The sequence below is a fragment of the Arachis duranensis genome, chromosome 5 (assembly GCF_000817695.3).
Source record: "Arachis duranensis cultivar V14167 chromosome 5, aradu.V14167.gnm2.J7QH, whole genome shotgun sequence".
NCBI lineage: Eukaryota > Viridiplantae > Streptophyta > Magnoliopsida > Fabales > Fabaceae > Arachis > Arachis duranensis.
Window position 1 is genome coordinate 31242904 of NC_029776.3, and position 22142 is coordinate 31265045.

A 22142-nucleotide genomic window follows, 5' to 3' on the forward strand; every position below is an offset into this window, starting at 1 on the left:
CCAATGGCGACTCCTCCTGATGGTATAAGTCCTTGTAAAAGTCCCTAATCGCAATCTTAATTCTTGTTTAATCCTAATCAATCTTCCATTAATGACCAGTGCATCAACCCTATTGTTTCTCCTTCTCACCGAGGCTATGTTCTGGAAATACCTCGTGTTTTTATCTATTTCCCTCACATGTCTTGAGCACGACATCTGCTTTCAGTGTAGTTCTTTTCTTACATACCATTTCTCGCAACACGTCACAAGCACTTTCCTTCTTGCCTCTATCGTTCCATCATAAACCCCCTCGCCCATCATATCATCAATCTTTTTAATCTCTTCTTCAAACTTCAAAATTTTCTTGTACATGTTACCAAAATTATCTTTATGCCATCTACCAAGAAGAATTGCCAAAGCCTTTAATTTATCTATAAATTACACCTCTCCTAAACCTCTCAATTCCTCTTTTACCATCCTCAGAAAATCTTCATGTGTAAACCACGAGTCAGACTTCTAAACGGTCTAGGGCCATCTCTTAGCCTCTTAACTTCCACCAAAATAGGACAATGGTCAGACAAACCCCTTGGACCACCTCGTAGTCGAGTCTCTAGAAACTCCTCAAGCCATTCCAAACTCACCAGGGCCCTATCAATACGGCTGCAGGATCGTCTTCTGAACCAAGTAAACTTGCGGTCAGTAATCGGCATGTCCACTAGACCCATGTCATGTATCCAATTCTTGAAATCCTCCGCCGACGAGGATAAGCTATCAGTGTCTCGTCTTTCTTCCACCTGTACAATCTCATTAAAGTCCCCCATGAAACAACAGGAAACCTAGCATAAACCAGCTATGTAATTCAGCTCCTCCCACACCACAAGCTTCTCATCTCTAACATGTGCACCATAAACTAAAATAAAACACAATGAAAATTATTCTATAACAGGACTTCTTCAACACACAACCATCTCTCACTTTTATAGTAATTTTTGATTTCAAAAGAACCTTCGTCCCACATTAGCAACAACTCGCCAGACGCACCGGTAGACTCAACATAGTCCCAACCAACACAACCATTCCCCCAATTTTTTTTAACATCAAACCTAGTCACTGACTGTCTTTTAGTCTCCACCAAACCTAGCATATTTAATCTAAATTTTCTCTTTAGGTCCTTTACCATCCTTATTTTTCCGTCACCCCTCAATCTCCTAACATTCCAAGAACTAATGATCATTTTAAATAATTATTACACACCTTTTTTGTGTCTTGGGTCTGCTCTGTCTAGCTTTTGCCTTCTGTTTCGTCAGTCTTTTTTTCCGAGCGATTTCTTCATTCTGTTGTTGAAGGATTGCTATAATATCATCTTTTTCATTATATAGCACCGCTCCTGACTCCTTTGCCAATTCCCAGGTCCTTTTGTTTTCTAGCAGCTGCTCATTCAATCTTAAGCTCTCATCATCACTGGCATCATCATCATTTGCATATGTTCTGCCCTCCACACTACCCTCATCATCACCGTATCCATCTCTTTCATTAATCTCTGGCATAATACTGTGACAAGACGTTTCAATTCCCCTCCCTGTAATGTCAAATTGTTGAGCTCCACCACTGTGTTCAGAAGCATCATCGTTACAGAGCTTGTCAGTTAGTCCCACATCTATGCCATTAGTACTCGTTCAGCCCTCCCACCAACTTTTGGCAATATGCACCCTTCATCCATAACCGTATCTCCTACGCTCCCAACCTTTCTACCCCTGTCATCATTGGCCAATTCGGACTCTCCATCATCCTCTCTCCTCCGCATCTGTCGCGATCCAGCAGTGAAGCAGGCTACGTTCGCTGTGTCTTCCACCAACTGGCTCAGGAACTTAACAGCCCGTTGTTCTTCATTCAACCGGGTTGGGTCGTCAGCTACTCCAACCCTACCCGCTACAGGCAGCCCGCACGCTCCCTCCTTCAACTGGGCCTTCTTCATTTTTCCCTTGTCAACCTTGCTTGTTAACACATTGGGCCTGTTTCCAATAAGCCCAATACTCTGCCTTCCAATAACTGTTGAAACCTTATGTGAACATTGAATTCGTTCATAATTGCATGATAGCGTGTAATCTGAATCAATCTCCTAATTATTTGCAGCTGTTACCATCGAGATTTCTTTCCCCTTTGTTAGCGCATAATCACGGCTCTTATAATAATTATTTGAAAATTGAATATTCCACTCATTTAATTCAGAGGACATAATCCCTATTTTGTCCTTGTCTTGTTCCTCATTCGATTATTTTTTCTCTGTGATCCCTACCGCTGGATCCCTTCTTGCCGCCCTCGGCTCAGCGCCACCACTAGCTGCCTCCCTTATATCATCCTGCTGTATATCTTCCATGGTCACTATATGCTTATCTCCTTGGTCGAACTTGGTCTCTGGAAAACATTCTTCTCGATACACCTCATTGCCTACCTCTTTTACAAGGACATCAAACCCGCTTGCACCAATAGTGACATGAATCCACTCGTTTATCACATCGAACACACAGGTATCTATCAGGACGTGACCAACACTAAACGAATTATACATTTCTGTTAAAGTATCACACTTTACCACTTCACCCCCATTGATCTCCAAATCTTGTGAAGGTCTCCTTTGACCAGGCATGCAAAGGTACTCCATAGCATTCCAACCAGATTCTTCTAGTCTCGCTCCTCTCAGTTTCATCCCATCTCCATACCCTATAGAACAATTTTAATAGATCGTTCATTTTGAATATGTAAGCTTCCTCCGCATTAGCTAGTGTGTCAAACGTTAGCATTGCTTTGTATGCACCCAACTCCCTTATATGCGTTACGCACGGCCATTCATTATGAACCTTTTGACATAGTACTTGAAAGTTGATCGTCTTCTTTGTCCCTCCCACAATACTGCTTCGTAGCCAAGTAACATTATCTTTTGTCATTGGTATTTCTATTTTCTTGGACCATCCATTCTTATTTGGGTCCTTGCCCTGCGTATCTCTTGCAGACTTATCCACATGCTCTTCCGCCGTCCTTGCAATCTTGTGCTGCTGAGATCCACCTTCCTGCCCTTTTCTTGCCGTTTCCTCCACTTCTTTCCCTTTGATGTACTTCAGTTCAAGTTTCTTTCTGTATTTTGCTTCTGCAACAAACATTCTTTCACCTCTCAACATCATGTGATTCATTTCTGCAATAGCCTTTAATGCTCCTCCCTTTGTGGTGTATCGGATAAATGCAAACAGATAGATCTGTCCATTCTTATTCTTTCGCACAAGATAAATGTCTATAATCCTTTCCGTCCAGTTGAATAGACTGAATAGTTCGCACTTTGAGATATCAACCGGAAGGTTATCAACAAAAACTGAGAAAGAATCTAACTCCAATCGATGATACTCTTCTTTATTTGCCAAGAGAGATCAAGACATTGACAATTAATCAAGTTAAGAGAGATTAAATTATCAAAATATTAGAATTTAATCACTTATGATTTGCCAAGAGATCAATGATTGCATGATTGAAGTTCAGATGAAAAACCATTTGATCCAGAGAATTCGATATCTCTGTACCCCAATGAACTTCCCTTATTCTCTTATTGCCTTTCTTTATTGATTACTTTCAATTGATGTTCATTTATTTTGTGTCCTTTACATTTTTGCCATTTTATTTCCATTCAATTTACTTTTCCAGTATTTACATTCTAGTAATTTAAATTCTCAAAAATTTACATTTATGCTATTTAATTTCAAATCATTTATTGCTTCTATTTACCTATTGCTCAAGTCATTTTTATTTTATGTTTCTTTTATCAATTGTTCATAACCACCTTATGAATTGCCTGACTAGAATACTCAATCAATCATTGCTTGCTTAATTCTTTAATTCTCGTGGAATTGACACTCACTCACTGTGAGTTTATTATTTGGTACGATCCTATTCACTTTTCGGTAGTTATGCGAGATTGTAAAATCTCGTATCATTAGGCCCCCAATCATGGTTTCATATTCTACTTGATTATTCGAGACAAGGAACTGAACTTGATAGACTGCTCGTAAGTCACCTCCTCCATGTTCTCTAATATTATCCCTACTCTACCAAACGGTTAGTTGGATGCTCCATCAACATGGAGCTTCCAGCATGTATTCAAGGTGGGGGGGAGGGGGGTTCAAACCCCACATGGAGGTTCGATGCCCACAGACGGTGCCATTGTTCGATTGGTCGTTGAGTCGGTTGGTGAAGAGATGTTGGGGACAAGGATCAAGACTTAAATGCGAGTTCTGAGGGGAGGAGCAGCTTCAACGAGTTGTCGGCTGGGTAGCGGGTTGGACCTCCTGCAAGAACTCTCCGATGTCTAAGTTAGTGTTTATACGATGTGGCGACTAGGTTAGGGTTATGGTGACGTACCTGAGGAGAGGGATAGGCCCTTTCTTTTATTTCCATTCGTTCAGGTGGACCCTCCTTCTGTTTGGGTCCAGCCCCTTAAAAGCTTTCACTAGCTGCCAAGATCTCTTTGAAAGAGATTGTGTGACGTGAAGGGCGTCTAGTTATACAGTTGGAAAACGCGTCTACTTGATGGGCCTTTGGTCTGTATTGAGTTGGACCAGGACAGTAAATTACACATTAAATTGAATAATAATTTTTTTAAAGATTGAATAACAACTTTTTAAGCATAAAATGTTGCCATTATTATTATTATTATTATAAAATATTTAAAACTATTTAATAACTTGTATTTTTTGTTATTATTTATTATTTGATTTTTTTATATATTACAATAGTTACATAAAAAATTTTAATAATAATTTTTAAATTATATTTAGAATAATACTGATAATATTAAAAAATATATATAATATTAGTTACTTCAACTCCTCAGTCTCGTTCAACAATATATTATTTTGCTTCTATCATTATATCGCATTTATTATGGCGTCGAGAGGATATTATTTAAATTTCTTTAAATTTAAGGTGATTGACGACTTGACGTATTTTAGTCGGTAAAAAACACAACACTCTAACTAGCGTGTTTTAAAGTCACATTTGTGTAACCTATTTCTAAAGAGAAAAGCTTAGTATACAAGCGATTAGGGCTTGTAACTATTACAAGTTCATTAACGCCTAATTTACTAAAACGTGCTGCAACTCCTACGTCACTTACACGCGCTATACAAAGATTCCGCGTTTGTATAACTACCAAATTTAAAAGATTTGTTTTCTTTCTTTTCAAATTTCATCGTTCTTCTTCTCGCGCGTCTTCCCCTGGTTTTTAGATCGTTCTTTTTCTCTCCTTTCTCATTGGTTTGTTCTTCGTCATTGACGTTAGTTTTTCTCTCTGTAACTCCAGCTTCGTTTTGACATGGTGTATTTATAGTTTTTGACATGGTGTATTCTGCAACCTCTCTGTTGTTGATGACCAGTTTGTTCCGAAGGTTGGAATGACCTTTACCACCCTTGAAGATGCTGAAAAATTTTACAAGAACTATACCAAGGTTGTAGGTTTTCCTACAATAGTTCGGAGCACAAATAGAAAGGAAAACGAGATTAAGAATCAATTGATTACATGTAGCAGAGAGGGAAAATGAAACTCTCATAGCAAAGACTCGTTTGATAGGAATTGGAATGATTTTCTGCTAAACTTTGGTCTTGTGGACAACAAGTGGCTTTCATGTAGTGTTGGGTTAAAATCTGCAGTAGAGGTGTAAATTTAATTTTTTATCAGGTGTATTTATAGTCTGTGTTTGGGTGTATTATGCAGATCTCTATGCAGACCGTCATATCTGGGTTCCAATCTATCTGGATCACCACTTCATATTATAGTACCTGTAAATCAGACATTTTGAATACACCAGAGAGAGTTTAATTAATTTTGGTCTTGTGGACAACAAGTGGCCTTCAGGAAGTGTTGGGTTAAAATCTGCAGCAGAGGTGTAAATTTAATTTTTTATCGGGTGTATTTATAGTATGTGTTCGGGTGTATTATGCAGATCTCTATGCAGACCGTCATATATGGGTTCCAATCTATCTGGATCACCACTTCATATTATAGTACCTGTAAATCAGAAATTTTGAATACACCAGAGAGAGTTTAATTAATTTTGGTCTTGTGGACAACAAGTGCCTTTCAGGTAGTGTTGGGTTAAAATCTGCAGTAGAGGTGTAAATTTAGTTTTTTATCGGGTGTATTTATAGTCTGTGTTTGGGTGTATTATGCAGATCTCTATGCAGACCGTCATATATGGGTTCCAATCTATCTGGATCACCACTTCATATTATAGTACCTGTAAATCAGAAATTTTGAATACACCAGAGAGAGTTTAATTAATTTTGATCTTGTGGACAACAAGTGGCTTTCAGGTAGTGTTGGGTTAAAATCTACAGCAGGGGTGTAAATTTAATTTTTTATCGGGTGTATTTATTGTCTGTGTTTGGGTGTATTATGCAGATCTCTATGCAGACCGCCATATATGGGTTCCAATCTATCTGGATCACCACTTCATATTATAGTACCTGTAAATCAGAAATTTTGAATACACCAGAGAGAGTTTAATTATGGAAAAAAATTTTACTTATAATTGGATCAAATATATTTACACCATGTGTTCAATTTCTTAGAACAAGAAGATCAATAAAACCTAGAAGAACATAGAAGAACAGTAAAATATAGTTCTTCGATTTCGAAATCAGAAACAGAAATGTGGAAAATGTACAAGATGAGTAAAACAATAACGTACCTTGAATAATATTTTGTTGATGGTTTTTGCTATTATTCGCGACGAGTTCAATACCTGTAAATCAGACATTTTGAATACATCAGAGAGAGTTTAATTAATTTTGGTCTTGTGGACAACAAGTGGCTTTCAGGTAGTGTTGGGTTAAAATCTGCAGCAGAGGTGTAAATTTAATTTTTTATCGGGTGTATTTATAGTCTGTGTTTGGGTGTATTATGCAGATCTCTATGCAGACCTTCATATATGGGTTCCAATCTATCTGGATCACCACTTCATATTATAGTACCTGTAAATCAGACATTTTGAATACACCAGAGAGAGTTTAATTATGGAAAAAAATTTTACTTATAATTGGATCAAATATATTTACACCATGTGTTCAATTTCTTAGAACAAGAAGATCAATAAAACCTAGAAGAACATAGAAGAACAGTAAAATATAGTTCTTCGATTTCGAAATCAGAAACAGAAATGTGGAAAATGTACAAGATGAGTAAAACAATAACGTACCTTGAATAATATTTTGTTGATGGTTTCTGCTATTATTCGCGACGAGTTCAAATGTCTCTTCAGTTTGGAATGTTGCTCGAAACTTGAGGATTTGTGTTATCTTTGAAGGAGAAGAGGAAGAGTGAGCCATAACGAGCGGTTTTTTCGAAGCGTAATCGTTCGAGTGACGCGCGTGAAATTGACGCTCCATTTAAAGGGAGGGAATGCGCGTGGATTAAACCTGACTTGGGTCAACTTGTAAGGATTGTATGCGTTATTTGCTTGTATGTCTAGCGGGGCCCATTTCTAAATATCTCACTTTTGAAAACTATAAAAAGACTTTTCATTTATGCATGAAAATTTCTGTAATTATTTGTGTCATTCGAGTACCTTACAATAAGACAATTTTAGACTTATTTGGGATTGCTTTTTATTGTTAAACATTTCCGAAGACCGACAATAAGTACTAATAATTCGCTCCATGAGATAGGATTACGGTTTTCTCGTAAGCAGTTTTCCCAATGAGCTGAAACCGTTACGCAACTGGTTTATGTTTAGACCAGTTTGACATTTTCAGAACCACACTGAAGACAAACAATAAGTACTAATAATTCGCCCCATGCGACAGGATTACGTTCAGAACACCCTTCAGCAGTTGGCAATCTTGTGAAGAAGTTGATGATTGACGAGCGCAATTTGCTTCTAAACCATGGTGGTCTCAGTGAGTACATTCCGAATAAAGCAATTAAAAACCGAAGGGGTACAAGATAGGAAATAACAGCAGCGAGCAAGCACAACACCAAGAACAAGAAAGTAGCTCTTGGATCAGTCCAACTTATCAGTGCATGGAATCGCTCAAGTTGTACTGCTGTATCCCCCATCAAAGTTTGAACCCTTGCTGCTATCGTTCTCAGCCTATCATACCTCATCCTAATAACATTATCAGGACAAATCGTGGGGAACGGATCGAACTCCTCGTAAAGCTCATCAGGGTTCATTTGGTCAGCACCCAACTTGTCGATACCCGAGGGAGGATAGTGTTGCGGTCGTAAATAATAATAACCTCTAAGCCCCATAAATGCTACGATGAAAATAATGGCTGGAATGATAAACTCCGGAAATAATACTAGAGCAATGAAGATAATCAAGAACGTTACTGAATATAATGGTTTCTCCCATTCTTGGATTGCTTTGAGAAACTTTCCCGTGGCAATAACTCTGTCCATTGCGTGCACCGCCCTAAAAAAGTTACCTTTGCTTCTCCTCAAGCTCCATTTTTCACTATCTTGGAGCATGTACGACACTACCTCCCAGCCCAATGGTGGCTCTTCTTTCCTCAGCCTTAATTCCAACAATCTAATGGCCTCTAACTTTAAGTGATATACTTGCGTTTCCGTCAAGAGATGCACATAATGCATCTTGGGCAGCAATGGCATTGCGTACCTAAGCAGCATGTTAGTTACATTGGAACATGAAAGCTTGATACTCAAATAAATCTCTCCCATATTTTTTACTCCAGATGGAACCACGATCAGCAGAGGATAAGATTGAGTGTAAAGCCTATCATTTTCTAGGGTAGACACACCGATTGTTATTTTACCAAAAGATTTGTCGGCAATTCCAGCATGTTTGGTGTTCTTACCAAAGAACCTATAGTTGTCAAAAACTGCAACAGTCACTACAGTGCTAAGATCATAAACCTCCCAATTGTATTGCTCATTCCACTCAGGTGATAAGCTGTCAATCACAGTACGAGTCCGACACCATTTTTGCCCATACTTTGCAACACAATAGGCATTAGTTGCAAGTGTTCTACCATCTTTCGTGGTTTTTCTCATAAGACAACTGGCTCTCAAGATTCGGATCTCAAGCACACCAATTTGGGGCTTCCAGAGAGTTGTGTCACTGGGCCGAAAATCACTGCTATACGTTGTCATTTCATCAAACACATGGTACCCTCCATCAAGTGAAAGTCGTAGGTGCACACGAGGAACATACCTTGTACCTTCTTTCCCAAAGAGGCTTTCAAGGCTAAACCATTGCGAAGCAACAACCCTTTCGTCAACTCGCTTTTCTATGGTATCAATTGGAACTTCCACCTTGCACACCACCTCACTTGTCCATGGCTCAAGTAGATCTTCAACGGAAACCAACAATGAATTATTTAGAAAACCCTCTTCTTCAACCACGAACAAGAACTCCTCGTTCCAGTAAGGACTCGAGAAGCTTCGAGTAGCACTGGAAGTTGCAACAACAGTTTTCCAGTTTTGGCTTCCCACTTGGACTTTGGCATAAAACTGAGGGAACCTCACTTTATCTGCACCTTTATGCGCTGGCATGATGTGTTCTGCTTCAATAACTGAAACTCTTAGATACCATAGCTTTGGGGAATCATAAATCTTGGATTTTATTAGGCTAAGCTTATCAGAAGGAACATTTTCCGCTGTTTTGGAATTCCATGCCTCTTCAAATGCCTCATCTTCCTGTGTTCCAAACCATATTGATACCATTATCTTCCCATTTCTTTTACCCTTATCACCGTTCTTGTCCTCCATTCCGTACCACTTTGGAGCCATCTCTTCATCTGCTGCTGCTCTAACACGAATATCACTCAAACTAAAAGAAATTCGACCCATGTAGCTTTCCTCTTCCTCTTCTTCAAGGATTTTTTCTTCATGGTCTTCTTCAATGATTTCTTGATCTTCTTCTTCTTCAGTGATTGCGTCTTCTTCTTCTTCAATGATTTTGTCTTCTTCTTCTTCATTGGTTTCTTTGACAATGATTTGCACTGTTGATGACACTATGCATTCTCTGGAGAATGCAAAGACCTTATTCCATTCGGCATATCTCATGATCTGGGGAGTGGGCTTTGTGGTTTCACTGTAGTTGCCAAGTTTCACTTCAGCAACTAACTTAACCTCTCCAAAGAGTCCCATGTCTCGTGCTTTCACAACTCTTACGTAAAGATACTGCAATTGCTCCACCGACTTGTTTGAATTGGTTTTATCCTTCCTCCACAACTCATCATCACTGGATAACACAGGGTTTAAGAACATCACGTTTGACTTAGTTCTTCTGATTGTGAATCCTGTTCGAAAAATCTCGTGATTTGTGTCGATCTGCATACCGTACAATGAATGCAAAACGGAGTAATTAATTCAGTACTTGGTGTTGTAATATAAGTTGTAGAATCTCGGATTAAAGAATTAAATAAGAAAATCATTCAGTCTGATTTATATACGGTAAACCTCATTCAGTACGAGAGTAGAAGAAATTAAAGAGATTTCATAATAGGTATGAACTCAGCAAATCCCTCGAACTCTGTTCAGAAAATCACGGTCAAAGTCCAATGCTAGATGTCCAACACTTTTAGTTGAAAAAAATAGAAAGTTGTCTAGTGTTGTTTACATACAAGAGAAAATGAAAGATAAAGTGGTGTCATCTAACATTTCCTGAATTTTGTTCCAACGATGGAATCTGAAAAAAGCAGAAGAGTTCTTCTCATCACTTCTCGGAAATACGCAAGTTTTATATCATGTTAAAGGAAAATATAATAATAATGAGTATGTGCTATTGAAAAGAGTTGAATAGAAAATTAAATAACATTCAAGGAATTATAGTAATTAAGAACCGGTAATGAGAAAGGAAAACAGGAAAATATAGAAAGATATTATTAAAGTGGAAGGAGATTTCAATGCATACAGTAGCCAACCCTTCTCTGATAACCCACCCGTTGGATGAACTAGCAGCAACCACGGACTAAAACTGCGTCCTGAACTTTCTTTCAGAAACTCTGTCTAACGGAATGTGGAAGTAAAGCAAAACAAACCACTTTATTTTGACTTCACAAGCTAAGCTAGCCAGCCCGACCAGATTTTTGTTTTATAGAATATACATTTAAATTGATTTGCAAGAAGTTTTACATCAAATACTTTAATTCTTAACAATTTTTCTTATCTAAAATTTTTTAAAAGTTAATTCTTGATAAATTGATATCTGTCATTTTAAAAGGTGAATTGTATTGTTTTATACTAATCTAATATCTTTTAGCACTTAATTGTCTTATAATAAAATTTATTAGGAATTAATTTAGTCGATATTTACTCTATTTTATTTATTTGTTTTTTTACTTTTTTTTTTGAGTAAATCACTAAAATGAATCATTCTAGCACAAAGAAAGATTCCAAAAAATTGAAAAGATAAAAATGTCCTTTCGAGATGGTAAAAATTTGAGAAAATGTTAACAGAAAATGCCAACATGATAAATGTGATTATGTTATTAGTAAATCTTTTAAACACCAAAATAATCAATCACCTTCGGCCATAACCTTGAATTTTGTAATTTTTTATTTTATTTTATTTGAAATCTTTTAATTCTTGGCAATTGTAAGAGAAAACCATAGTTTTTTTATACGTATCTTCCAACTCAAGGGATTAAGCATATTAATGATTAATTTGTTGTGGATCGGAATTTTGATCTATTTAAAGGTTTGTAGTTGGTTAATGAGTTATTGTATGTATAATATATTATTCAAATTCCTGACACTTGCTTAAGTCGATTAGTAAATTAACCACTAGACTAATCTAGTTTGATTAAAATTAGAGTATTTTTATATACAAAATACACACCAAAAATGTGTTAAATGACATATGTATTTACACACAAAGATACAGTAGTTTATTTTAGCATATAAATAACATTTTTGTGTGTGTGCATATATATAGGTTTAATTACTTTATTAGTTCTTATATTTTCACCGAATTTTTAATTAGGTTTCTACACTTTTTTTTCTTTCAATAATTGGGTCCCTATACCAATTTTTGTTTTTTTAATTAAGTTCCTCTTGACAATTAACGTTACAAAAAACGTTAAAAATAAGTAAATTTACCATTATACCCATTATTTATTCTATACAAATAACTCATACTCAGTAGAATTCTAATTCTCCTCGCATTTCTCTAACCTTTCTCTCCTCATCTATCTACTTCTCATACCTTGTGAACACTCATGGCTCCAACAACATCCATGAGCTGCAACCAGAGAAACTTTGGCTCCGTATTGGCAAGCTCGATTAGAAGCTCCAGCGCCTCCTGTGTAGTGGCCTCCTAACCGGAATTCAGCGCCTCAGTCAACGTCCTCATCATGGCCGGCAACAAATCCTGAAATCGGTCCCAATCAGCGGAGCCATGCAAGCACTGAATGAAATTAATAACCGTATTCAACGCAGCGATCCGCACATCAGAATTTGTGGCTGGAGAGGTCAAGCATTACTGGAGAAACAATCTGTGAAGATGCTTGATGTGAGGCGTGAGTGACTCTTCGATATACTGAGTAATGACCCGACTTTTAGCACCTCATGAGCATATTAAAAATAAGTGTTACTACATATATTCATAAAACTCTAACTCTTTATAAAGTAATATATGAGCCTAATTTGCTGTTAAAAACATAGTTGTTTTGCGGGGCAAATTTTTCTTTAAAAACAGTGATTGATTTATCATCATAAGAATATATACAGAGATAATTAATATCACAAGCATAAATATAATCAGAGATATACACATATCGTCATACATCGATACAGCACTTACAGACCCTGTTAGTACACATCTCTTAAGATAAATATATATACATATACATAGACATAGACATATGACATTCCCCGGTCCTGATTTATCCAAGAAGTCCCTAAACTGGTACCCAAACTAGCTTAGACTTTACACTCGCCTAGTCCTTCTATGATACAAAAGCGATGGAATAATACTCTAAGTCTTCAAAAGGTAAAACTTGATGGCACTAATCATGGTAAGTGCACCAAATCGCTTCAAGTCATATCACGGTGAGTGGTTTTCGTTCCCACGAGGATTAAAGGATTGAGCAATCAAACTTCTAATTGAATCTTCTAATTAGATCAACTAAACCTTTGCAAGAGGAAGAATGTGAATCTGAAAATAATAAAAAATAGTAAAGTGGAATGTTTGGTGTGAATGAATGCCTATGAAACAAATAGAGAAATAAATAGTGAATAAAGATGTTAAAGGTTTCAAAGATATTTAACTTTCAGAAAAGAAAATCCTGATGTTTATTTACTTTGATTTATGCAAAATACTTTCACGACAAATCATATAAAATCAAATTCAAATTCATTGGCAATTTAATCTTTTTTTAACTTGTTTAATTGCCAATTTCTCAGCCAATTAATTAAGAGAAAGAAGTTAAGCACAATTCCAATTTAACATCGCACAACCTTCAAAATACTATTCCTACTCAATTTGAAAAATCATGAGAATGAGTTTCAAGCTAATCCCGATATTAACTTTTTCAAGAGAATAAAGAGATGCAAAACAGAATTATAATATTTTCCAATACTTCTAACGATTAAGATAAAGAATGAAACTCAATTCTTGAAAAAGTATCAATGCATTAATCAAAATAAAAGAAACAATCACATTACTGATCCATAAGAATCAAACAAAGCTCCTAACCCTTAACAAAAGAGACTTAGTCACTCATGATAAATAAAAAAACAAAAGCTAATGAATGAGATGTTGGATGCTAGTTGATTCCTTTGTGAATAATATTTTCCTTATTTATATCCTAAGTCCTATCCTAAAATTCAAATTCAAAATAGATCTAATCTTATCTTTTGAAGGATAAGATAGCTAAAACAACAATTCAAATATAATCTAAAACCAAATCTTATCTTTCTAGAAGATGCTAATAATAACTAATCATTCAAATCTTGAATCTTTGGGCTGAATTACAAATTCTTGGAAGAGGATCAAGGACCTGGCGCTGGACTTAGGACATTGGCACCACCAGACTTGGATGCATTTTGGACCCCTAAGAGCAAAAAAATTACTTAAAGTTGGGCGCCCAGCGTGTTGAAGATCCTATGAAGTTAGGTGCCCACTACTGGCTCCAGGCTTGAGCTTTCTAATTTCATCGCAGACGTTGGGCTTTGTAATTGGGTGCTGGGTGCCAACTGGGCATTGGACTTGGTGAGTTTGGGTGCTGGGCGCCCGTTTTGATAAATCTTGAGTGTCTGGCACCCATTTTTCTAGGAGTTCAATTGGTTCCTTTCTTATTTGTTTCTCTTCTCCTAATTTCTTAAAAAATAATTCTAAATACATAATAATTCTAAAACAACTCTAAATATATGATTAGTTATGAAAACTTTATTAAAACATAAGAAATTCAATTCAACATAGAAAAACTACTCGAAAGGATATATAAAAATCACTAAAGATCCCAAGGCATCACAACATCAAACATAAAATTTTGCTTATCCTCAACCAAAAAGAAGAATAAACAGAGGTTATCTTTGTAACAACCTAGTTGTCAGATACACGAGATCTTTTTCTGAAAATACAAAATTTTTCGAAAGATCTGTGAAGGAAATACCTCTGCTATATCATTAAGTATCTCAATCCTCGTTATCGTTATGTCATCTCTAAGCCAAACCTTTTATGAGGCAAGCTTGACGACATAGTCGCGAAGAACCTATTTTTTGAGCCGTATTAGTTAGAAGTTTTTTATTCTAGTTTTCGTAATTAGTCTCAGTTTGACGAGTCGAACTCGATTCATGAGAGAAGAGAAATAGTAATAATAATAATAATAATAATAATAATAATAATAATGTAAGATTAACACTAGCACTCTCTGATGACTTTAGCAATGCTAATGCCTCATCATATATGTTCTTTTCTCATATTAAACATGTTACTAGTGTCATTTATATGAGTAGCTCATAAATGAATCTCTAGATGTGTTTTTACATGTGTTTTGATGCATCTAATTTTAGTAATTATACAATAGAGATATTTTAATATTATTTTAATGCACCTCCAAGGCAGCCAATCACAGCTCACTCTACACCCCCAAGAGCTCTAAGCTACCTCATTTTCTCATTGTGGCCAAAAATCATCAAGAGAGAAAGGAGAGAAAGTTCTTAGTTCATAAATCTTCAAAACTTCATTTCTTCTGAACTAAAACTCAAATCAAAATTTCAATTAGACCAAAACGATCCTCTCTTCTTTTTCTACATAACCATGTAACTTTTCATAGCTGAAAATCAGGTGAGATGATGATTCATCCCCTTTTTTGCTTCAGTTTTCATAGAAACTATGCTAAACATGAGTTTTCTTAATGTTCTTCCATAGATATCATGCTTAGCTTGACTTGAGGGCCAAGTAACTTCAAATTCCAGCAAGATTAAGATGAGAAATCTCTTTCTAACATATTAATTAAGGTTTGGTAAGTTGAGGATTTAAGGATTTAAAGTTGTTCTTGATGTATTTTAGGAGAAAAAAGTGCTCTAAGAACACTTGAAGCATAAACCGAAAATAGGAGCAGCAAATCAAGGTAGGATTTGGTAAAATTAATCTTGATTAATTGTGTTTGAGTTGTGTGAATATTGTGTGATTTGGCTGTATTGACAATTGGTTGCATATATGATTGATTCTTTGGAAAAATTTGGTGAAATTTTGATGATTTTTGGTGAAATTCAAGCTATGAATGCATATTCTTGTTGCTGTTAGAAACCGAAACCTTAGGACTTCAATTGATTATGGAATTGTGTTGAAATTAAGTGGAAAATATGGGACTTTGGTGGCTACAATTTTATTTTGAATTTTGGTAAAAATCAGTTACCAAAAAGATTAAAAAACGGATAAAAATCAGAGAAAGAATCTGAAGAATTTACGAAAAATACGAAAAACACTTTGAGTTTTCTCAAGAACATGAAGAATATTGGGTTTGATCTTAGGAGGGGCTGATTTGCAAATATTTTTGTGTTTTGGGGTGGAAAATATAAATATTAAAAGTTTAGGGGGTTAAAGTATAAATATCAAAATATATTTTTCATAAAATATTTTTTATTAAAATATAAATTTTGAAATTTTATAGGAAGACAACTTTGAGCTCAGAATCTCATAATTACCTTCATAAAACACTTAGAAAGTGGTAATAACATATTAGTGAGGCAAAGATAAAAAAAAGTAAAATGTTGAAGAAAAGATAAAAATCGAAGAAAAAGTCGGTAAAGCTTTAAAGGCAAAGATAAATGGCAACTAGTAAAATGATTAGGGAGCAACATAGTTAGTACTTGGATTTTGATTAGGGTTAAGTATTATATAGAAAGTCATACTGGTTTAACATTGATGGTAATCAGTGGCTAAGAGAAGGGAGAGTTGAATCTTAGCCCCTTTTTGCTGTATATTAATTTCTGTCCTTTATAAAGAAACTTTAGGAGATATTTTTGCTTTTGTCTCGTGTCTAGTTGAGAGACACTTTTGTTTTCATCTCCTGATTAACAGAAATAGAGAAAGGAGTAGAGAAGAAGAATTAACACCAGATATATCCTGGTTCAGTCACTATGGGCAATGTGGCCTACATCCAATCTCCATCACAATAATAATAGAATTTCATTATGTTATCACAACATTACAAACACCAATTTTCTTCCCTAAGATCTACCAATCCTATCAGGGACAAATCCAGATTCTACACCCAATCTTAATTTGACTAGGACTCAAAACCTAGCTTTCAACCGCAAAGTGCTAACCAACTTGCAAGGAGATTCCCACAGAATCATGAAACACAATAGAAAGATGTACAAAGAAACTCTGAGACATCTATGACTTTTTCTCTAATATTGCGTGCTTACTGTCTTTTACCTCTCACTGGCTTTTTCCTACAAACCTCACCATGTTTGCCTTTTACCATGAGACTCAGACAGACAATACTAAGAAAAAGAAAACAAAATGAAACTAATTGAAGGAGAAGAACTTCAGATAGCTTGGAAAGCTATGAGAACTCCGTGCTTTCACTTTTTCTCCTCGATCTCAACCCTTGGCCGTTCACCCTTAATATAGAAGGAAAAGTGTTATAAGAGATTTTTTGTCGATCTAAAATTTCACAAAATATAGGTTCGTTGCAAGCATAGATTAGACCAACAAACAGTCCTCTCAATCAAATTTTAATCTAAGAATGTCACAATTCAAATCAAATTAACCGAGAGTATTTAGATTCCCCGGTAATCTTCCTTAGGAGATGCAATGAAATCTTCGATTATTGGCTATGGGGGATTTGGGGTTTTAATTATAAGAGGCATGAAATTAAAATGGCAAGTAATTAAATGGAAAGCAAGTAAAAGCAATGAAAATGGAAATTAAGTGGTAAAAAGGAACTCTTGGCAAGAATTGGGAAATCAAAGATTCCTATCTTAGTTATGGACCACAAACATGGTAATTGTATGAAATTAATCCCAATTAGTCAATTCTAACATCGAGAATTAGTCAAAAGGGCATAATTGATCTCAATCCACAAGTCCTAGCCAACTCTATTAATGGAAGGCATAGAGTTAGTGGAAACTAAATCAATTAACAATCCTCACACAATATGGAATGGACATCCACCACTCAAGTTCACCCAATTACCCAATTTCCCAATTAAGAGTGCGAAAAACTAGGCAAAATCCAACAAAATATTTTATCAAACACTTGGAAGGCATAAAAAGAAAGCATGATAAAATAACAAGAATTAACAAATTCTATAACTACCAAGCAAGGAAAGTAAGAATAGCAACTCAATTCAACAATAAAAGAGCATGAAACATAAATTGCATTAAATGGAAATCAAAATAACAAGAGTGTTCATCAACATACAAAGTAACCAAAATGAGAGAGTAACCAGATAAACTAAGAAAATTAAGACAATAGAACAAAGAAGAGTAGAAAAAACTAGATGAAAACAAGAATTAAAAAGAGAAATTACAAATAAATTAAGCTATAAACTCTAATTTCTAGAGAGAAGGAGAAACTTCTCTCTCTTGAAAATGACCTACATGATGCTAAACTATCCTAATTCTCCCCCTCTCACATGGAATGATGGCCCTTTGATATAGCACTCAATCAGCTTCAGAAAGTCCCAAAACTGGGCTCTGGAGGCCCAGAAATCACTCCCAGCGATTTGCATTAAGTGAGTCATGTGCACTGACGCGTGCGTACGCACAGAGATGTGTGCGTATGCACACTTGATGATTTTCTTCTTGTGTATACGTACAGATTGTTGTGTGTACACACACATGCTATTGTGCTTCTTGTGCGTACGCATAGTAGGTTGTGCGTACACACACTCCAATGAGTGCTTCTCCTTTGTTTTCTTTATGTTTTCTCCCAATTGCATGCTTTTCTTCCACTCTTATCAAGCCATTCCTATCTATTATACCTGAAATCACTCATCAAAACCATCAAGGCATCGAATGAGATGAAAGTGGGATAAAATTTATTAAATTAAGCATAAAATAGCATGTTTTCACAATTAAGCTCAATTTAGAGAGAAAACATAAAAGTATGCTATTTGGATGAATAAATGTGGTTTTATATGATGAAATCCACTCAAATCAAACCAAAATATATCGTCAAATATGGATTCATCAGAAAGCTTCCAAGATTGAAAACGGTTCAACCAAGCAACTACTTCTCCAACCAAAAATAGCAGCGGTTTGGACATAGAGAAGAGAGAGGGAAAACCAAAAACTAACATGCATGTACTTCTCTCAACCCTTTTCATAAAGCTTCTTCAATCTGAACCCTTGATCTTGTCTTTGGCTCCAAGAAAAATTTGGACTTTTGATGATCTTCTGACCCAGGACAGCTCCTTACTTTTCATTTTTGCTTCTTCTTACGTGTAGCTTGGTAGCTACCTTCTTTCTTTGATGAACAAAAATGAAAGTGAACTTTTGTAAATGAGATCTTCCTCTCTGACAGAGGCGGATCCTTTCTTTTCTTGGTATGAAAAATCTTGAAGCTCTTCTTCAAATCTTGCCATGCCTTACTTCAGATCTTCCTTCTGAGATGAACTTCACTAGCCTTTCTTCATCCTAACCTTTTCTTCCCTTAGGCTTCTGATGACTTCCTTTGATAACTTCTATCTTCTTCTCTGTTGATGTGATATGACCGAAAAGCAAAGAGAGAGGAGAGAGGAGAGAGAAGAGACAAAGCTTTCAATGCACAATAAACTCAATTTAATTTTGAGTTTTGGTTACCTATGCATGTAATTAACCAAATTGAATTTTAAATTCTAATCACAATGGGGAGTAGGTAACCGAACCAAGCAATGAGATCTTTGGACCCTTACTTTGTTTCTTCTTCCAATACGGACCCAAGGATTTGTTGATCCAAGAGTATATTGATTTGGGCTTGTGATATGGGCTTCTTTGGATTTCTTTAATTTCAATGCACAGCCACTTATACTCATTTTGCACAAGTCTTGATAAATAAAAAATTGGGCTTATATTGCCTTTTGACCCAATAGGAAACTCATTTTATTTCCTGCACACTAACACACACATTAAACAAACCATTGGAGGTAAACAATTTAATAATTTTCTAATCAATATTTTAATAATGTTTGATTATCATTTTTATTAGATATAAGTTTTTCAAACTCAACAATCTCCCCCTTGATGACAAATATTATTAAAACTGAATCGAAAGGATTAGGATTAGAAAAATTCCCTTTAATGGTTTTGGCCGAATCCTCCCCCTTTCCATTGTTCAATATGCTGCCTCTTAATGTGTGCCTAATTAGCAAACAATATCTGTATGCATGTTCTAAAAGTTCCAAAATGATACAAATTTTTAAAACATGGAACCTTAAAAAAACAGAACCAGATTTTCACAGGTGAAAAGGATTATCAAAGCATCTTAATATAAATCCATAATCCATCACACATGTACTTGAGAAAATCACTATAATCAATGCTCATCTCAATAAGCCAAATCAGAGCTTGAAACAGAGAAAATCATCTTAAAATAGAACATAAAAAATAATGAAACAGAGCATCAAATAGAGCATCCAGCAGCCCTAACAATAATAAAACAGAGCATCCAACAGCCTTAAATTCAGTTTTAACATCAATCATTTCCTCCCCCTTTTGTCATCAAGGAGGGATCCTGCAAACAAAATAGTGAGAAGCAATGCAGTCCATAGTATTAAAACATAAACAAAGTATCAAAGTAATTAAGTACAGTCATCCAAAATAAAATAGTTCAACTGAAACTAAGTCCAAATGTAGCAAAATAAAGTGTGTCCATAGGCAGAAACAACAGAGATCAAGTCTTAGGCATCAGACAAGTTGACATCAGAATCAAGAATGTCTTCTTCTCCTTTGGAATTGACTATGTCCTTGTAAATAGTCTCCAAACTATTAATAAGAAAATTCACCCTTTCACGGAACTTTGTCCAAAATTTTTCATTTTCAAAGGCTTGCTTTCTAGCCTCTTTATATGATTTAACCATCAGATTGGACATGTTGGAGAACTCAATGAGGAAATCCTTTACTGTTTCAGTGAACCGAGTCTGGTGAGAAGTATCAGGAAGAAGACTTTCATCTTCACTTTCAAAGAATACTGATGCCTTTGAACTCTTAGCCTTTTTCCCTTTAGCCGATTCAGGAACTCCTCCACCTTTGATTGTGGAGACCCTATTCTTAACCGGCTCATTACTAAGATCCACTTGAAAGTACTAAAAAATACATGTAAAAAATATACCGTAGGGCAGATTGCATTTTTTATCACTATGAACACAGTCTCACATATGCCTAATCATTAGATATGCAAATGATATGGAAGCAGAAGACAGAATGGCATATAACGCAAGTGTGTCACAGACTGTTACCCTTTGGTAAGACTCGCTTTGTGGCATAATGACATGAGTAATGATCCGATGTAACATGGTTCGAACACGACTAAGAGCCTTATGAGTTAGAGTGGTACCATCCAAAGAAGAAAAATTTTCACATACCCGAGCCAGGGCGTCTTGAAGGGAAACACCAACATGGTAATCCCATTTTCCAGACATATAGGCCATGGACCCCTCATCTTGATATCCTAGAGCAACACTTATGGTTTTATGATTCAAAGAAAGATGAACTCTTTTGACATAAGAATGCAGTTCACCATCATGAAAAATCATGTTTGCATAAAATTCATGCACCAAGTTTGGATAAATAGGTTTTCGGACTTTAAAAATTGGAGTCTATTTTAAATCATGAAAATATGTTGTAAAATCAATCCCTTTCTCAGCAAGATTTTCAAGATTAACAACAAAGGATGCACATAAGTGACGGTTTACCAAAACTTGGGAATGAAACTCATAAGCCGCGCAGGAGATAAAGTAGTAAAGGTCATAATGAGAGTGGCTTTTACCATATTTGTTCTTAAAATCCAATGAGTCAAGATTAGGTGACTCTTGGGCATCATAAAGAACAGTCTTTTTTGGACGATGAGAGGGGGCAGAACGACCCGAGGGATGAGGCGTGGAGCGCCGTGGTGGTGAGAGGGACGAGGATGTGGAGAAGGAGACTCTTCTTCCTCTTCGGGCATAGGCCCTTTTTACTTTGAAGCATTCTTCTGTGTTGATCCTGCTTTCTTGTGTGTTAAACTCCTCAGATGGATGAATTTTCTACCTATAGAGTCAAAGGAATGAAAAGAGGGTGAAGAAGATGAGTGAGAATGAATGTGTATGTGAGTGTGGGTTTGAGGTCCTTTGGATGATGGAGGATTTTTAAGAAAGGGGGTTCGGGTGCTTCTACTTGTAGGAAGTTTCTTTCTCATGTTGAGGGAAGTAAAATGGAGATAGGGAAGATGAAGAGAGTGCTGAAGAGAGTGGAAGGTAGAGAGAGGTTACACCATGATAAATGCTTAGTAGAAGATATCTCATTTAAAGCAATCAGCATTAATGAAAATGGTTATCAATAAAGAATTAAAAATAAAAAAGAATAACCGAAAAGACCTTTCCTTGAAAAGTGGAAAAAGTTATAGGAAAAAGATTTGATTTGACAAAACTTTTAGAAGATATGATGTGAAAATCTTCTTAAAATAAATTATTTAAAAATAAAATAATAAAATTTATGATACCCAAAAGATAATGAGCCAGTA

General features: G+C 35.8%; 1 protein-coding gene across 2 annotated transcripts; it reads right to left on the minus strand.

Annotated features, from left to right (window-relative positions):
* Window positions 1–7581: 7581 nt before the first annotated feature.
* Window positions 7582–11038, minus strand: LOC107489036 (FT-interacting protein 3-like). 2 transcript variants are annotated; one of them, XM_016109823.3, is made up of 2 exons: window positions 10927–11038; window positions 7582–10315 (listed from the first exon to the last, which is right to left on the minus strand). In XM_016109823.3, exon 2 carries the CDS (start codon window positions 10250–10252, stop codon window positions 7751–7753), a length of 2502 nt encoding a protein of 833 aa, XP_015965309.2. In that variant the 5' UTR covers window positions 10253–10315; window positions 10927–11038; the 3' UTR covers window positions 7582–7750. The 2 variants fall into 2 exon arrangements, with proteins under 2 accessions (XP_015965309.2, XP_052117526.1); XM_052261566.1 differs by having other exon boundaries at window positions 10899–11034.
* Between the last annotated feature and the right edge of the window lie 11104 nt (window positions 11039–22142).

Coding starts and splice junctions, on each gene's coding strand:
- LOC107489036 (XM_016109823.3), bottom strand. CDS start 10,252: ATGTTCTTAAACCCTGTGTTATCCAGTGATGATGAGTTGTGGAGGAAG.